This window comes from Microcaecilia unicolor, chromosome 1 (assembly GCF_901765095.1).
Source record: "Microcaecilia unicolor chromosome 1, aMicUni1.1, whole genome shotgun sequence".
In the NCBI taxonomy this organism is placed as follows: Eukaryota; Metazoa; Chordata; class Amphibia; order Gymnophiona; family Siphonopidae; genus Microcaecilia; species Microcaecilia unicolor.
In genome coordinates this window covers 160,813,012-160,832,765 of record NC_044031.1, presented here as the reverse complement: position 1 = coordinate 160,832,765, position 19,754 = coordinate 160,813,012, and the positions used below count along the sequence as shown (strand labels likewise).

Below are 19,754 nucleotides of genomic sequence, written 5' to 3'. Positions count from 1 at the left end.
TTTCCCAAATCTCTCCTAGAACCCTTTTTAAAAATCGTCATCAGATTGGCTAATCTTCAGGTACTACGGATGATTTTAATGACAGGTTACATATTACTAACAGCAGATCAGCAATTTCATGGTTGAGTTCTTTGAGTACCCTTGGATGTATGCCATTCAGTCCAGGTGATTTACTACTCTTTAATTTGTCAGTTTGGCTCAGTACATCTTCCAGGTTCACCAAGAATTCTTTTAGTTCCTCCGCATCATCACTCTTGAAAACCATTTCCAGTACAGGCAGATCTCTTACATCTTCTTCCGTAAAGACAGAAGCAAAGAATTCATTCAGTTTCTCTGCTATGGCCTTGTCCTCCCTGAGCACCCCTTCTGCTCATTCATGATCTAATGGTCTCACAAATCCCCTTGCAGGCTTTCTGCTTCTGATGTATCTGAAAAGTTGTTACTGTGAGTTTTAGCCTCTGTGGCAAGATTCTGTTCATATTTTCTTTTAGCCTTCTTTATTAATGCTTTGCATCTGACTTGCCAGTGCTTATGTTGCTTCTTATTTTCTTCATTTGGGTCCTTTTTCTATTCTTTGAAGGACAATCTTTTGGCTGTACTGGCCTTTTTTTTACTTCACCTTTTAACCACGCTGTCATTTTCTCTTCTTTACACCTTTGTAAATATGTGGAATGCATCTGGACTGGGCTTCCAAGATGGTATTTTTGAATAACGCCCACGCCCAATTTAGTGTCCTAACTTTAGCAGCTGATCCTTTTAGTTTATTTTTAACTATTTTCCTCATTTTATCATAGTTGCCCTTTCAAAAATTAAATGCAACTACAGTAGATTTCTTTTGCAGTTTCATCCCAGATAGTAGCTCAAATTTGATTATGCTATGATCAATGTTTTCTGGAGGACCCAATACCACCACCTCTTGCACTATGCCCTGCACGTCACCAATGACCAGGTCCAAAATGGCTCCCCCTCTTGTCGGTTTCTGGACCATTTGCTCCAAGAAGCAATCATTTATTACATCTAGAAATTTTATCTCCCTGGCACTCCCTGATGTAACATTTATCCAGTCAATATCAGGGTAATTGAAATCACCCATTATTATGGTGTTGCCCAGTTTGCCAGCTTTCCTAATCTCTGTAAACATTTCTTCATCAGTCGGTTCATTCTGTCCTGGAAGACGGAAGTACAGCACCTCAAGAATACTCCTTCCCTTCACACATGGAATTTCTATCCATAATGATTCCACGCTGCTGTGCCATGTGGCATGTTTATTTTATTTGTCTCAATTCCCTCTTTAACATATAGTGCAACCCCCCTCCAATTTGATCCTCTCTATCAATGTGATACACTTTGTACCCTGTTAACACAGTGTCTCATTGATTGCCCTCTTTCCACCAAGTCTCTGAGATGCCTATTATCTACCTCATCATTTCGTGCTATATATTCTAACTCTCCCATCTTATTTTTTAGGCTTCTAGCATTTGTATACAGGCACTTCAAATTGTGTTTTTTCCTTTGATCTACAAGCTAATTAGAAATTGAAGGGATAACGTGCATCCTTTATCCTGCTCTCTCATTAAGCACACCTGACTTTCTTTCAGCATTGATGAAACCTCTCTACTGGGATTCCCTAAATGTCCTGTTTCAATAGTATCCTTCAAGGATACTCCACAATAGGGTTACCATATGGCTCCAGAAAAAGGAGGACACATTGATCCAGTCCGGGTTTTGCTTCCAGTGAATGCAATAAAAGTAAAACCCAGGCTGGCTCAATCTGTCCTCCTTTTTCTGGAGCCATATGTTAACCCTACTCCGCACCGAACCATGCGCTCCTCCATATCCTAGGTTTCTGTATGACTTCCTTAGCCCCTAAGGATAAAAGCATGCCAGAGTAAGGGCAGCACAAAGTTAGTTGAGCAAAAACTCTTACTTTAGTGTTGGCCTCCAAATAGTTATAGAGAACACTGACGCAGATAGTGAGATCTCCTGTGTTAAATGGGTATCTTCGATTCCAACCTTGAGGTCCAAATTTCAATCTCCCAGCAACACAAGCATGAAAATAGCATAGAGAAAAGAGAATACTCTTGAACTCTTGTTCTCTGGCACACATCTCAAGTGTATCCTAAGTAGCGGAAGAGAGAACAATTTACATTAAAGTACACAAATACAGTTCATATAGCAATATTCACACAGGAACATACTGATCAGATTCAGCAAGGCAAGAATCAGGATGACTTAAAAATGGTGTAAGGTATCATGGGGCATGTTTTCAACTTCATTTACTCACATTAATATTCACTATCAATGCAGTAATGAAGGCAGTTCAGATAAATCCATTGTTCATTGTCCATCCATGCATTAACCAATTTAGTCTGTACAATAAATGAAATTAGAACTAGAATCCTTGAGTGCTCTGACCCACTCTGACTTTATTATTTAAATTTCAATTTAACATCTATTTCCAGTCAGTTGTAAGGATGTTTCAAAAGAAAAACTGATTCTCAAATATTTAACTTGATTCCAATGTGGACTGGATTTTGATTTCTTGAAACAATTGTCTGGTTACAGAAAGTTAACCTTGCGAAGAATGTGAATACATTTATTAAAAAGTCAAAAAGGCTCATTTGTACCTTATAAAATGCATTTTTAATTTGTGGGGAAGCAGATGTGTGAGAAGAGAAAGGGGGTCTCTTTTACTAAAGATTAGCTCGAGTTATCTGCAGCAGGTCCCATTTTAATCCTATGGGCCCTGCTGCAGAAAATTCGAGCTAACTCTTTAGTAAAAGACACCCTAAATAAATACTGTTGGCTGAATATTAGTGCTTACCTCTGGATTCTATATAGTGTGCCTAAAGATCCGCTCCAAAATCCAAGCATATTCTGTAACAGTGCGCATAAATTAATTGGCTTAACAAGCCAATCAGCATTGTTTTACAGCACTTAGCAAGCAATAATGAGCACTAATGTGCAATAATTAGAATTTACACGCACAACTCCCTAAGCATATTCTATATTGCACTGCGCTTACATTCTAATGCATGCAAAAGGGGTGTGGTTATAGGTGGGGAAATGGGCGTTCTATGGGCATTCCAAAATTTACGAACGTATAGAATATGGCTCAGTGTGTGTAAATCTACACGCCGGGATTTAAGCCACTAAGTGGAGGCATGTAGTTTTATGCACTGTAATATCCTCTAAGCGTATTCTATATACCGTGCCTAAATCTATGTGCCACTTATAGAATATGCTTAGTTGGCACTGTTTTCTGCGCTGATTTTTTATAGGATCTCCCCCTTAGCGGCTAGCCTGGTCACCAGCTATGTCACGCGACATAGCCTGTTAGCGCCAATATTCATTGGCTGACTGGCTAAGTTTAGCTGCCAGATAGACCCGCATATTTATTTATTAAAAAAATGTCTATACCAGCTATAACTAGGTGGTGTACAAGAAAATAGTAGGTCTATTTTTGGCTGTTATAACTTAGTCGGTCAGCTGATGAATATGGGCTTATGCGAGTTCTTTAAACAGCCACTGGTAAATTAAATTGGGTTTCCTCTAAATCTCAACTCCATGTTTCCAAGATAAGAATACAGTATCTTTTTTCTCACCTGGTCAAAATTATAGAGAGCAGCATGCAAATTAGCCAACATGCCAGTAGGAGGTTCATTAGTAATTTTAATAGAATTTTCTAGTATTCCTTGAGGAATAATGTGTTCATCAGGACAGAGAGCTGGTTCAGCACTAATGAAAACCCTGTAGTCTGGATGACTCTCTTTACTGTATTCTTCAAGCAATTTCTCCAAGGTTCCAAGCCACTTGGCTACTAGATGTATATTCTATGGAAGTAACAATCACAAAAGAAACATTTGGCATTTGGATATTTTCCATGTATTTTATACAGGATTCAGCTAAGTATAAGTTCAACTTAGGACATGCAAATTTTCAGTGTGGAAAGTTTTGTTACATTACTCAGTTTATTTTAGTACTATTAAACTTGTGTTTCCATACCTTCAAAAAAGTATTGTACAATATCTAATTTAAAGGGTTTGTTTACTAAAGGGTGTGCTAACAGGGGTACCACATGACAGCGTTAAGGCATTTTATGGTAATAAACCGACGTTTGGTTAAGGACCACAGCAAATTTTACCATGAGTAACTCATTCCTCCAACGTAGTGCCTGAGGAGTATTGAAAGCAGACTCATTTACTTATTGAGGAAAGCACTGGAGACTTTTTGCAAACCCTCAAAATAGACATTGTAAGAAAGGGAAACTGGAAGATCAAAGACAGCAGAATTACAAAGAATGTTTGCCTTTAATTTTGTGTAACACTGTGATATTTATTTGAGGAATGTAAAATGTGAAATATAATGTGCAGTGCAATAATATTCAAAACAGCAAGTTGTATAAAACTTTAAACGCTTATAGAGTCACTAAGCAGACACGCTACAGGAGTGAATGGGTATGAAAGACAGAAGAGAGTTGTGTGTGTATTTACAGATTTTAAAATGCACATGAGCAGGTTTTGAAGCGCATGTGTTCAATAAAGAGTTTTGTATTTCAACAGTCTGGAGCAAATTTGTAATTTATAACACGAAGGCTCCGGTAGTATATTTGAGTCCCTGATTGTACAATATAATAAATATACCTATTAGCCCACAAGTTAGGGAATTTTTCTGGAAGTGGCATGGGCATGACATGTGCGTGTAAACATTATCCTGCTAGCACGTTCCAGGTAACATGTGCTAACTGGAGAACAGCTGAGTTAATGTTGGATCACTTAGCATAGGCATCGCTAAGTGATTCGGCATTAAATTCTAGGACTTACCACGTGCTAATGACATTTGCAGATGACCTACATAAAACAAACCCTCAAAAAGAAAAATGTTAGATTTGCAGGTAGCATGTGCTAACATCTGTGTTAACTCCAAATCTTTACGCCCTTTAGTAGACCAAAGGGAGGAATAGCCAATTAGTTAGATTAGAGCAACAGGCTGAGAAGTGGATGGGTGGGGAAAGATTTAAATTTAGCTCACACCTTTTCAATAGTACTTTTGAAAGAGTAAACAGAGAGGCTCTTCAGATCTGCACCAGATGTGATCTAAAAGAAAACCGATCCCAGATGAACTGCTCCTAAACAATCACCCGACGTGATCCACATCTCACCCACTCATGGGCTGCTTCAGGGGTACAATAATAAAAACAATAATCAAAACAACAATATAAATCATAACTAGACAAAATATATAAACACAAACGTTAAAAGTATGTGAGATCCAGGAATAACATCATGTACACTAACAATAAGTCCACCAAATAAACTTACAAACATGTAGCACCTACAAAAACTTCTAGTGTTAGCAGCAGCAGCTTAAACACAGACCATGTTTAGTGCAAACAGCCCTTTAAAAATATGATTCATACCATACTCTACTATTTAGAATATTCTCAACATATAAAAGTTAATAGTATATCTTTAAAAAAGACAGGCAGGGCTCACTGAATCCCTTTAGAACCATTAAATGTAAAGTCCAAAGAAACAGTTACACAAACTACTAGTACTTGTAGTAACTTCCAACATAGACCATGTTCAATATCAACAGTCTCACTACAGCATAGATAGAGACTGTTCTTAATATGAACAGCAAATAGGGGCCATGCATGATGGAAAAGTATTGTGTAGCCCAAGGTCCTCAAAAACAATAGAATCGTGAAAAATATGTCCCAAAACACTGAACATGAATTGTGTTTATGTTGCTGCAAACACTAACTGTTTTTGTAAGTGTCTGCTATGGCTATGGCTCTACGTAATTTTGTGTTTCCTTTTTAATAGTGTTGCTGAGCATTTTTTTTTTTTTTTTAGTTACATTTGTACCCCGCGCTTTCCCACTCATGGCAGGCTCAATGCGGCTTACATATTTTGCATATTTTAGTTGGGACTGCAAATCCTTTAACCTCCCCACTTCCTGGGTATGTTTGACATACACATATGCATGCCCCTTTATGCACTATTGATGCCTGGTTTTACAATTAATGATTCTGTTCACATAAAACACCCATAAAGCTTTTAATGGAATAATGCACTGTGTAGACTTTTCCTTATGGTTTGCTATTACTTATGATTATTTATGATTCTGATTGCCTGACTATATGTTTGCAATTTTAGTTGGTGGTCTTATCCTCATTGTTAATTGTGTACATGATGTTTTTCCTGGACACCACATACTTTTATTTATTTACTGCATTTGTATCCCACATTTTCCCACCTCTTTGCAGGCTCAATGTGGCTTACAATGTGTTATTGTTAGTAGATAGTAGAATAGGAGGAAAACTGTTAGTGTTAAATGGAAAGTAGTATCATCGAAGATTAAGCAAATGAGAATAAGTAGAAAACATATTGTTTTAATGTTTGTGTTTATATATTTTGTCTATTTATGATTTATATTGTTGTTTTGATTATTGTTTTTAGTATTGTACCACTGAAGCAGCCCCATAAGTGTGGAAAACGTGGTCCGTTATGGAGATCGTGTTGGGGCTGTCCTGGGGAATTCCATATTTGAGCCAGTGCAGCACCAAGGCATGTGTTATGGGGACGTCATAGAACTGGGATTATGGATGGCAATGCTGGAGAATCCGGGGAGGTGTTCACACCTGAAAAAGTCACCATCTGAAGCGGGGGCCATGGTGATGTAAAGCCAAAATTAACTGGACTAGGCCTGAGTGCACCTGGGAGAAGGGTGTAGCTCTGAGGTTAAGGAAGATGCATGGAGAGGGACTCACATGCTGGCGTTTGGCTGCTGGCCTAGAGGCCTTGCACGTCAGCTTTTTCCAGTCCATGCATGTTGGCTTGATAGGACCCGGCACTTTTACAATGTACAGGGTGAGGCTCGGACGTCATGAGCTTGGGGGTGCTTTATGGGGGCCTTGTTCCAGAAATGGGAGACGTAAGCAATGTGTTGGTCAGTAGAATCCAGACCCCCCCCATAGGCAATATGCTCAGCATACCGCTTCGGTAATGGCAGCTGCAGGTTTTCAATGCGGGCAGTCATCGGTTGGGGCAAGTGATTTGTTGCTTGGTGAGCTACTTATGGGGCCCATATTTAACATTAGTTTCTGAGGAGGAGACATAATCTAGTATGGGAACAGGTGATAAAGGCTCTGGATACAGATGTGCTGCATACCATCAGACAAAGGGCCAGGGTAGAAAACTCTGCTTTGCATTTTGGCACTGGCCAATCCATAGCCCAAACAAACCTATCTAATTAAGGTAGGAAAGATGTCAAGGAGGAATTATTGGAGGCATTATTCAGTATCTCCTTCCCCCACTCTCTATTTCTGTCGACAATACGCTCATTCTTCCTGTCTCATCTGCTCGTAACCTTGGGGTCATCTTCGGGTCATCCCTGGAGTGCTGGACATTCCAGGTTACAGGTAACTAGTACCTTTATACCTGGGAGAAGGCAGAAAGATAAACAGTTCTAAGCTCCAATCCTTTGACAAAGCGACGGCGAAACGGATGTCTGTCGGGATCAGTGGAGCCGAAGATAAGTACTGCCTTACTTTATTAATTTTCACAAATATACCGCCCATCACTCAGCACGCTATTTATGATTTACAATTTATTTACTGACAATTTGTGCACTATGCTTGTTTTGGTTGGAAAGGGTTTTTTTGGTCAATGATTACATTAACACCGATGGTTGTGAATATGACTTCTTGATAATTACATAAATGGAGCTTTGACCCGGTTATTGATGAGACCTTTTTTTCCTCTTTCTTCCTACAAGCCAACAAATTTATTTTTGCCAACAAATTTATTTTTGCACATGGTGTTATATTGGTTCATCTTTGTTGATATGAAGCTGTATGCCAAACTTTTGGCAAATCATTTGATGGGGATCATTCCTAAGTTGATTGGCTCCTATCAGGTTGGCTTTGTGCAAGGGCATAATGCCCTGGCTAATATCTGTCATCTACTTTGAGCAATGGCAAAAGTGTGATCTCATAAGATGGAATCCCTCATTGTAAGCTTTGATATGGAAAAAGCCTTTGATAAGGTCGCTTGGCCATGTCTATGGGATGTATTGCATCTTTTTGGCTTCCAGGGGCCCATGTTACAGATGATTACTAGTTTATATTCTGATCCCTGGGCTCACGTTTTGGAGAATGGACTTCCCTCTCCCCATTCAACCATCCTCATGTCTCTAAATATTTGCTCTTGGTGGGCAATACGGACTTTCCACAAGGATTACAGGATGCTTGATTTTCCCACTGGGCATCTTGAGGCCTGGACCTGCTACAGCATGCTCTTGAAGAGGATGAGCCACAAATGCTACCTTATGACACTCTCAAAGACACATATTTACTACAGCCTATAGACTGGTATGCCTATCTCCAGATGCAACATTAGATTACTACTCTGTTCCCACCCGGAGGATTTTTCAGAATCTTTGTTTGATGAAAAGTGGCCTCAATCCACTGTTCGAAAAGGCTTCACTGGTCGCTATTATGATGGGTTACAGAAATCCCTTACAGTGTTGTCTCTACAGCATATAGTAGATCAATGGTCACATGATTTTAGTCCTTATATGGTGGAGGATTGCCTAAATAGCTTCAAGGATGGCCCTCGTTTGGCTCATAGTATCCATGGGTACCTACTCCTCAGCTTTGCCTTTTGGATGATACTTCTACAATCGTGGACAGCACACACATTTCCAGTCTTTTTCTTCACAAGGCCACATTGATAGCAAAAGGTTGCATCTTATACAATGGATATGCTTGGATCCACCTATCCTTATTCAATGGCGTAATCAGATTCACACCTTACTTACTATAGAGCATATATCACTTGATCTCCAGGGTTCTAAGCAAAAACAAAAATGCTTCTTGCACATATTGGCTTCCATATTTGAATACTATGAATATGCATGTACGATCAATGTATTTAAATACCTTGACTGTTTCAGTACCTGCCCCTTTTATTAGGTTTTCTCGTGTGCTGTGTATATCACAGAGGCCATGGAAAGATGCAAACCCTCCATATTTCTAGCTTTGCCATATTTCTAGTTTTTTTTATTTCAGTATAGCCATCTTGCATTTTTTTTGAGCTGGGAACAGACTTAAAAGTTGCAAGACAGCTGTAAATGTGTTTTTTTCTGAAAACTACCGTTCTAAGACTGTGGTTTAACATTTGGCCTATGCTAACTTATGATAAGTTGCTTGGCAGCAACTAAGAGCCAGAGACTCCTATAACTAAGGACACCTGCAGTATCCAGATAAACAATCAAAAGGAGAAGTAAGTGGGGTTGGGTAAAATTGTAGCTCCAGCAAGAGGGTGTGGACACTATTATGGTGACTTTAACCATTATCTAATAAAATCTTATGCTTATGTATATGACAGACCTCATACTGTCTATGCAATAAGGGAACTAATGAGATGAAAGAAAGTGCTGGAATAGGATTCACCATAAAAGGAAATAGAATATTTTGGAAAGATGCATATTCATTAGGTAGGAAGGGTAATTAAGATACTAAAAAAAGGAAGGTATTTAAGAGGAAAAAGAACCGAGGATGGGGAGCCTCAATGTGTCTAAATTAGCAGGTGGACATATTGACAGCTCCCAGGGAAAACTGTTTTTATTTGCTACATATTACATTCCATTGGGATTTTATTTGTTGAAATTTCAACAATTACTGATTGGCTTCTTTGACTATTTGAATAAACATTTATTATGTCTAATACTTATTTAGTAGCTAGAGTTTTTCTTGCCTGGGGTTCTGCCTGGGGGGAAAAAAGATTTACACGAGGATCCACCCCCCAGGAGACTTCCAGAAGGCTACTCCTGTCTCGGAGGCAAAGACAGGAGTACAGCTGTCTCAACAGTTTTTCTTGCTTTTATGATGGGAGGAGGCCTTTTTCAATAGGGAGAGAAAGGGGGGGTGGGGGGAGTTTTTGAGGGATTGTTGTTACTGCTGTTATATGTTGCTTTCATTTGCAATTTCCATTGTAATCTTATATGATAATAAAGATGGCTTTTGAATAAATACATACTCAACTGGCTTCATACTTACTTGGAGAATGACCCAATGACCCTGTCTTGAAGCTTTGTCCAGTGCTTCTTTAGCTACCATCTCTTGGCCCTGTCCTAGAGATATATTATGGAATTTTCCAGAATCAATAGTAAAGCCAAGTTTTTTGCCTAGGAAGATGACAAAAGTTATGTTAAACCTCTGTAATTATACAATGTTATTGCACCACATGTTAAGATTTTTCTCTCCAATATGATCACACAGCAGCCTTAGGGGCCCTTTTACTAAAGGGCAGTAGGGCTACCGTGCAGGTGATGTGCGGCAATACAGCACTACTGCCAGGCACGCCCAGGTGCCCTGTGGTATCTCTGCTCTTGCCGTGCACTGTTTCCCGTCCTAGAAAATAAAAATTATTTTCTAGCACGGGGTGGGGAGTAGGTGTGCCCAGCAGTAATCGTCGCTTGATGTACGATTACCACAAGATTAGCACTTGAGCCCTTACCACCAAATAAATAGTTGCCGGTAAGGGCTCAAGCAGTAATGGCCACACACTAATTATGAAATTAGTGCATGGCCATTAAGGACGCCAACTGAAATAAAGGATTTTTACAGCCATGGTAAAAACTGGTCTCAGTGCGTGGCAATTCCACACACTAACACTACCGTAGACCACATTTTACCGTGGCTTTTAAAAATTATCTCTTAGTGAGTACTAAAAAGCACACAGAAATCTATTGATGGATTTTATAGAAAATATATTAGTATGTTAAGCTTACATGAAATGTGGACCTGTAGTGTGATTTAAAGAACTTTCTGACTAGAGATTGAATAGGGCATCAGTATGGGAGACTGGATGGGCCAAAAGGTCTTTTTTTGCCAACTACTATAATCCTACATCTGAAATTTTTCCAGAGTGCAAAACACTTCCCTAATATATAAATGTAGGAATATATATAGCAATATTTATATAGATATTTTTGATAAATCAGCCTGACATAAAAGTTTGTTATGGGCACACATAATGTGAAGATGACTTCATATACGTGGAGGGGCATAATCGAACGCGAACGCCCATCTCCATGGGCGTCTATCTTCAAGAACGGGTACATGAAGGGGCAGGACAAACCATATTTAAAAAAAATGGGCGTCCATCTTTTTTCCGATAATACGGTTTGTGCCCGGCAATTGCATCGGATTTGTGCTGATGTGAGCTGGGCGGTTTCGTTTTTCAGCGATAATGGAAACCGAAGGCGCCCAGTTAAAAAACGACCAAATCCAAGGCATTGGTTCGTGGGAGGGGCCAGGATTTGTAGTGCACTGGTCCCCCTCACATGCCAGGACACCAAGTGGGCACCCTAGGGGGCACTTGTAACAATTTAAAATAAACAGTTAACTACCTCTGAAGTCCATAGCTCCCTTCCTTTGGGTGCTGAGCCCCCCAAATCCCCCCACTGCCCACAACTCTACACCATTACCATAGCCCTTATGGCTGCAGGGGGGGCACGAAGATGTGGGTACAGTGGGTTTTGGGGGCGGTTTGGAGCGCTCCCATTTACCACCACAAGTGTGACAGGTGGGGGGGAATGGGCCTGGGTCCACCTGGCTGAAGTCCACTGCACCCACTAACAACTGCTCCAGGGACCTGCATACTGTTGTGATGGAGCTAGGTATGACATTTGAGGCTGGCATACAGGCTGGAAAAAAAAGTTGTTAAAGTTATTTTTTTTGGGTGGGAGGGGGTTAGTGACCACTGGGGAAGTCAGGGGTGGTCATCTGGTCATTTAGGGCACTTTTTTGGGACTTTTTCGTGAAAAAAAGGGTCCAAAAAAAGTGACCCAAATTTGCGCTAAAAACGCCTTTCTTTTTTCGATTATCGGCAGAGGACACCCATTTCTTCTCGGCCAATAAAGACGCCCCAGTCCTGCCTTCACCACGCCTCCGACACGCCCCTGTCAACTTTGGCCGTTTCCACGACAGATTGCAGTTGAAGACGCCCAAAATCGGCTTTCGATTATACCGATTTGGACGCCCATGGGAGAAAGACGCCCATCTCCCGATTTGGGTCGAAATATGGGCGTCTTTCTCTTTCAAAAATAAGCTGGATAGTACCATAATTTAGAACATATTAGACATTTACTATAGCATGTTGTTCTATAACACAGGCACTAACCTTTACTTGCTGATTATGCACATAAATGTTTAGAATAATGGCATTATGTATGTATGTGTTCACATATGTGTGTAACTCCTGATATGCCTCCTATGTCCATCGAGCCCAGCATCCTGTCCACGACAGCGGCCAATCCAGGTAAAGGGCACCTGGCATTCTATACATGTTATTCCTGGAATTGTGGATTTTTCCCAAGTCCATTTAGTAGCAGTTTATGGACTTGTCCTTTAGGAAACCGTCTAACCCCTTTTTAAACTCTGCCAAGCTAACCGCCTTCACCATGTTCTCCGGCAACGAATTCCAGAGTTTAATTACGCGTTGGGTGAAGAAAAATTTTCTCCGTTTTGTTTTAAATTTACTACACTGTAGTTTCATCGCACGCCCCCTAGTCCTAGTATTTTTGGAAAGCGTGAACAGACGCTTCACATCCACCTGTTCCACTCCACTCATTATTTTATATACCTCTATCATGTCTCCCCTCAGCCGCCTCTTCTCCATGTTGAAAAGTCCTAGCCTCCTTAGTCTTTCTTCATAGGGAAGTCGTCCCACCCCGCTATCATTTTAGTCGCCCTTTGCTGCACCTTTTCCAATTCCACTATATCTTTCTTGAGATGTGGCGACCAGAATTGAACACAATACTCAAGGTGTGGTCGCACCATGGAGTGATATAACGGCATTATAACATCCTCACACCTGTTTTCCATACCTTTCCTAATAATACCCAACATTCTATTCGCTTTCCGAGCCGCAGCAGCACACTGAGCAGAAGGTTTCAGTGTATTTTTGACGACGACACCCAGATGCCTTTCTTGGTCCGTAACTCCTAACGTGGAACCTTGCATGATGTAGCTATAATTCGGGTTCTTTTTTCCCATATGTCTATGTTTCTAAAATGTCTGAAAAAACAGTTTATGTTCCAGCACAAAAAAGTTTATGTTGCCATTTTATAACATAAATGTTCATATGCTGCCACAGAGACATTTATGTTCCTGTGTTTACCTGTTGATATTTTAGACATCTATTTTTCTAAAACTGATGTTCATGCTGCACTTAACAGCACATGAATTCCCATTTCACCATGAATTTTACAAGCAGCTCCACATCGGAATCAGTAGCGTACCAAGCGCGGACCGATGGGGGCAGTCCACCCTGGGTGCAGGCAACAAGGGGGTGCACGGAACAGTCACGTGGTTGTCGGCTCTATCAATCCCCTGCCTCCTCTGACGTTACTTTCTTTTCTGGGGCAGGGGATCGGCAGAGCCGTTAGCCGGACGACTGCTCTGTGCACCCCTTTGTTAGAAGGAAGGGTGGTGGGGTTGATGCGCTGAGGGGGTGGGGCGGGGTGTGATGCACTTCGGTGGGGGGTAGGCACCGCAGAGGTGACCTGCCCTGGGTGGCAAGCAAGCTAAGTATGCCATTGGTCGGCAGACCCTACACTAAGACACTAGCAGAACTTTAGATGTCCCAACTTGGACATCTAAATTCTGATTTGGACATCCTTTCTAAAAAGCCACTCTACGTGTCTTTCAAAACCTTAACGATTATAGTAAAGTGTACAAGACTGTTAAACTAGCATTCTTTATGGAGGTAATTTTATAAAGACTTTTTTGTGTGCACATAAGCCAGTATATGTGTGTTAAATGTCTTTTATAAAATTACCTGCAGTAAAATGAACCAGTATACATTTACACCAGCTCAGGAACAGGTTCTTGTGTATATTTTATCAACAAACAACACATAAATCATGACTTCACCCACACTCCACTCCCAAACATGCCTACACCTGAGTCACATAAAAGTATGCATGTTCTTGGTATGACACACATTTTTACACAGGGGTAATTTTATAAAAGGCATTTTCTGCACATATACTAGCATGCATGTGCAAAAAAAGCCTTCACTAAATTGCACTCATAAAGAATCCAAATTTAACACTTATGTACTTTTCTATAATCTTGTTTGATACAAAATGTAGGGCTAAAACTAAAACTATATGAAAAATTTAAGTCAATCATGTTTTGTTTGATTTTATTTATTACAAAATATTTGTATGGTGCTACATACTGACTCGCAGTTTAGAGACTTACCAAGTGATTCCATCTCTTTCAGAGGGTCTACTCCAGGGGAAAGGATGAAAAACACTGGTGTGGCAGGGCTGCTCTCTTCATAGGATTTAGCAAAGTCCATCCGGTTGCCATTAACATACTTTGAACCTAACTTTTCCTCAACAAAATTTCTGTAGAAATTCAAAGGTCATATTTTATTTGTTTAGAACAATAATTGTAAACAAAAATGTTAAAGATAAATTTATGCCTGTGGTATCCACTTGCTTGACTTTCAGCAAAAAACCCCAAAGCTCTTGGTATTCTAATTCAGATGTTTATGTTTACTGTAGGATTTTGATATACTGCCTTTACTAGGAAAATGTCAAGGTGGTTTACAAGTACATGTTAAAAAATAGCATGGAAAAGAACTATAAAATCAAAAATAGGACAGATCACACAATCTTATATAAAGCTGGTCAGATAAGTTGGGAGGAGCAGGACAAAGAAGAGAGGATAGAAGGGGAGGGGAAGTGGGGGGGGGGGGTTAAAAGTGCTCCCTTAAAAATCTAATGGGTCAATTATCTGTGCAGGCTATGTACGAGAGAATTAGGCAGCAGGTAGGTCAAATGCTTGCTGAAAGAAGTGGGTTCTCAGCAGACTAAAAAGTATTAGAAGTAATAAACATTAAAGAGACTAAGGGGTCCTTTTACTAAAGTGTATTAGGCACTTATCCTGGGATTCTATATATGGCGCCTTAATTTCTGCGCCGAAATCTAAGTGTATTCTATAACAATGCGTGTAACTTAATTGGTTATCTAGCTTATCAGTGCTGTTATTTGGATATTAACAAGCAATTATCAGCACAATTGGAATTAACATTTACTCGCACAACTCACTATGGGCTCCGTTTACTAAGGTGCGTGTGTTTTTAGCGCGCGCATGCTAACCATGTAGTAGGGATATTGTAGGTGCGTACATGGTTAACACGCGTTTAAAAAATTAACACACCTATAATGCTGCTTAGTAAACAGGGCCCTAAGTGTATTCTATAATGTGGTGTACCTAAATTCTAAGTGGAATAGTTGAAAAGGGGGTGGGTTGTAGGTGTTTCTAAAATCTATGCACGTTGTTATAGAATACACCTGCTCTGTGCCTAATTTAGGCGTTGGGATTTACATCAAGTAAAACATGGTGTAAATGGCCATGACTACATTTGGTCACATGGAGAGATGCTCATCAAATTTAAGCCTATTCTATAACATTTAGGCCTACTTTACAGAATATACCTAGGCATATTTTTTTCCACACAGGTTTTTCAGGTGCTATATATAGAATGTAGCACTTATTGCGCGTCTGAAATGTGAAAAAAGGCTAATGTGCAACAGGGTTAAGGCATTTTGCTGTAGTTTGCCTTTTTTACATGTTAAACCATACATTAACATAACACAATATCTTATAGTCTGCTATCTACCTTTTGGTCTATGTGGATTGCAAAAGATAAATCTGGAAATTAGCAGAGATTAACAACATTACATTATAACAAAACATAAAATTCTCTTAAAAATTTACAATAAAGGCAATGACAAGGTAATAAACGACTGATAGTTGTTAATCTACATAATTTAACACAAATTTCCTAAACAGGTATGTCTTAACCATAGGCTTAAATGCCTGTATTCTAAAGCAGAAAGCATAAAATTCAAAATAGTTTTATCTAGTCTTGCTGCTTGAAAACATATATTATTAAAGGAGTAAATCAATCATAAGGCCATCTTTTGAATTGTCTGTAATTTTGTTAACAACTGCTTGGAACAGCCAAGATAAAGAACATTACAGTAATCCAACAAGCTTGGTACCAAAGCTTGTACAATTAAGTGAAATTGATCTTGTTCTAAGTATTTACATACTCTATGAAGTTTGTGCATGATAAAAAAAAAAAAGCTCATTGGATTAATATATTCACCTGTGTCAGTAATGTAAAATTGGAATTAATTAATTTCTCAGAATTTCTTTCTTGGGAGGCATGGCATGGGCAGAGAACGTGTCTGGAAACGTTAACCCGTTAGTGTGTTTATGGTTTTATCTCTCATCCTTTAAGCAATATCTGGCTAATGCACAGTGAGGCAGTAAGTGTTCCTGTGTCAATTGCGAGAAGGTATCATGCACTAATGGGAACATTAACGTGCAACCTGAATAAAAAACATTATAAATGTCTCCATTAATTGCTGGGTTAGATTTGCAGCTAATATGTAGTAAAATCCTGTGTTAAGCTGCGTTAACTACAAATCTTAATGAACTTTAGTAAAGGGGCCCCTAAATCTACATAACCCAAAAATGGTCGACTGCTGCTCATAGACTGCAAGTCAGATTCCCATGTTATGGTACATTTCTGAATAGTATAAGAAAGCGAATGCTACATACCTGTAGAAGGTATTCTCCGAGGACAGCAGGCTGATTGTTCTCACTGATGGGTGACGTCCACGGCAGCCCCTCCAATCGGAAACTTCACTAGCAAAGTCCTTTGCTAGCCCTCGCGCGCCCGCGCGCACCGCGCATGCGCGGCCGTCTTCCCGCCCGAAACCGGCTCGAGCCGGCCAGTCCAGTATGTAGCAAGACAATACACTTCAAGGGAAGACACAACTCCAAAGGGGAGGCGGGCGGGTTTGTGAGAACAATCAGCCTGCTGTCCTCGGAGAATACCTTCTACAGGTATGTAGCATTCGCTTTCTCCGAGGACAAGCAGGCTGCTTGTTCTCACTGATGGGGTATCCCTAGCCCCCAGGCTCACTCAAAACAACAACATTGGTCAATTGGGCCTCGCAACGGCGAGGACATAACTGAGATTGACCTAAAAAATTTACCAACTAACTGAGAGTGTAGCCTGGAACAGAACAAACAGGGCCCTCGGGGGGTGGAGTTGGATCCTAAAGCCCAAACAGGTTCTGAAGAACTGACTGCCCGAACCGACTGTCACGTCGGGTATCCTGCTGCAGGCAGTAATGAGATGTGAATGTGTGGACAGATGACCACGTCGCAGCTTTGCAAATTTCCTCCATGGTGGCTGACTTCAAGTGGGCTACCGACGCTGCCATGGCTCTAACATTATGAGCCGTGACATGACCCTCAAGAGCCAGCCCAGCCTGGGCGTAAGTGAAGGAAATGCAATCTGCTAGCCAATTGGATATGGTGCGTTTCCCTACAGCCACTCCCCTCTTGTTGGGATCAAAAGAAACAAACAATTGGGCGGACTGTCTGTGGGGCTGTGTCCGCTCCAGATAGAAGGCCAATGCTCTCTTGCAGTCCAATGTGTGCAGCTGACGTTCAGCAGGGCAGGAATGAGGACGGGGAAAGAATGTTGGCAAGACAATTGACTGGTTCAGATGGAACTCCGACACAACCTTTGGCAGAAACTTAGGGTGAGTGCGGAGGACTACTCTGTTGTGATGAAATTTGGTGTAAGGGGCCTGGGCTACCAGGGCCTGAAGCTCACTGACTCTACGAGCCGAGGTAACTGCCACCAAGAAAATGACCTTCCAGGTCAAGTACTTCGGATGGCAGGAATTCAGTGGCTCGAAAGGAGGTTTCATCAGCTGGGTGAGAACGACATTGAGATCCCATGACACTGTAGGAGGCTTGACAGGGGGCTTTGACAAAAGCAAACCTCTCATGAAGCGAACAACTAAAGGCTGTCCTGAGATCGGCTTACCTTCCACTTGGTAATGGTATGCACTGATTGCACTAAGGTGAACCCTTACGGAGTTGGTCTTCAGACCAGACTCAGACAAGTGGAGAAGGTATTCAAGCAGGGTCTGTGTAGGACAAGAGCGAGGATCTAGGGCCTTGCTGTCACACCAGACGGCAAACCTCCTCCAATGAAAGAAGTAACTTCTCTTAGTGGAGTCTTTCCTGGAAGCAAGCAAGATGCGGGAGACACCCTCTGGCAGACCCAAAGAGGCAAAGTCTACGCCCTCAACATCCAGGCCGTGAGAGCCAGGGACTGGAGGTTGGGATGCAGAAGAGCCCCTTCGTCCTGCGTGATGAGGGTCGGAAAACACTCCAATCTCCACGGTTCTTCGGAGGATAACTCCAGAAGAAGAGGGAACCAGATCTGACGCGGCCAAAAGGGAGCAATCAGAATCATGGTGCCTCGGTCTTGCTTGAGTTTCAACAAAGTCTTCCCCACCAGAGGAATGGGAGGATAAGCATACAGCAGACCTTCCCCCCAATCCAGGAGGAAGGCATCCGACGCCAGTCTGCCGTGGGCCTGAAGCCTGGAACAGAACTGAGGGACCTTGTGGTTCACTTGAGATGCGAAGAGATCCACCAGGGGGGTGCCCCACGCCTGGAAGATCTGTCGCACCACACGGGAATTGAGCGACCACTCGTGAGGTTGCATAATCCTGCTCAACCTGTCGGCCAGACTGTTGTTTACGCCTGCCAGATATGTGGCTTGGAGCACCATGCCTTGACGGCGAGCCCAGAGCCACATGCTGACGGCTTCCTGACACAGGGGGCGAGATCCGGTGCCCCCCTGCTTGTTGACATAGTACATGGCAACCTGATTGTCTGTCTGAATTTGGATAATTTGATGGGACAGCCGATCTCTGAAAGCCTTCAGAGCGTTCCAGATCGCTCGCAACTCCAGAAGATTGATCTGTAGATCGCTTTCTTGGAGGGACCACCTTCCTTGGGTGTGAAGCCCATCGACATGAGCTCCCCATCCCAGGAGAGACGCATCCGTGGTCAGCACTTTTTGAGGCTGAGGAATTTGGAAGGGACGTCCCAGAGTCAAATTGGAGCAAATCGTCCACCAATACAGGGATTCGAGAAAACTCGTGGACAGGTGGATCACGTCCTCTAGACCCCCGGCGGCCTGATACCACTGGGAGGCTAGGGTCCATTGAGCAGATCTCATGTGAAGGCGGGCCATGGGAGTCACATGAACTGTGGAGGCCATGTGGCCCAGCAATCTCAACATCTGCCGAGCTGTGATCTGCTGGGACGCTCGCACCCGCGAGACGAGGGACAACAAGTTGTTGGCCCTCGCCTCTGGGAGATAGGCGCGAGCCGTCCGAGAATCCAGCAGGGCTCCGATGAATTCGAGTTTCTGCACTGGGAGAAGATGGGACTTTGGGTAATTTATCACAAACCCCAGTAGCTCCAGGAGGCGAATAGTCATCTGCATGGACTGCAGGGCTCCTGCCTCGGATGTGTTCTTCACCAGCCAATCGTCGAGATATGGGAACACGTGCACTCCCAGCCTGCGAAGCGCCGCTGCTACCACAGCTAGGCACTTTGTGAACACCCTGGGCGCAGAGGCGAGCCCAAAGGGTAGCACACAGTACTGGAAGTGGCGTGCGCCCAGCTGAAATCGCAGATACTGTCTGTGAGCTGGCAGTATCGGGATGTGTGTGTAGGCATCCTTCAAGTCCAGAGAGCATAGCCAATCGTTTTGCTGAATCATGGGGAGAAGGGTGCCCAGGGAAAGCATCCTGAACTTTTCTTTTACGAGATA

General features: G+C 41.9%; 1 protein-coding gene across 1 annotated transcript in view; it reads right to left on the bottom strand.

Annotated features, from left to right (window-relative positions):
• The window catches only part of DNAH11 (dynein axonemal heavy chain 11), a 708,797-nt gene that overhangs the window by 56,967 nt on the left and 632,076 nt on the right, over nt 1–19,754 (bottom strand). The window contains exons 70-73 of the mRNA XM_030201723.1: nt 14,282–14,430; nt 10,067–10,194; nt 3,606–3,833; nt 1,928–2,119 (exon numbers count right to left, since the gene is read on the bottom strand). Coding sequence (XP_030057583.1) covers nt 1,928–2,119; nt 3,606–3,833; nt 10,067–10,194; nt 14,282–14,430 — 697 coding nt within the window. The remainder of the gene's footprint in view (nt 1–1,927; nt 2,120–3,605; nt 3,834–10,066; nt 10,195–14,281; nt 14,431–19,754) is intronic.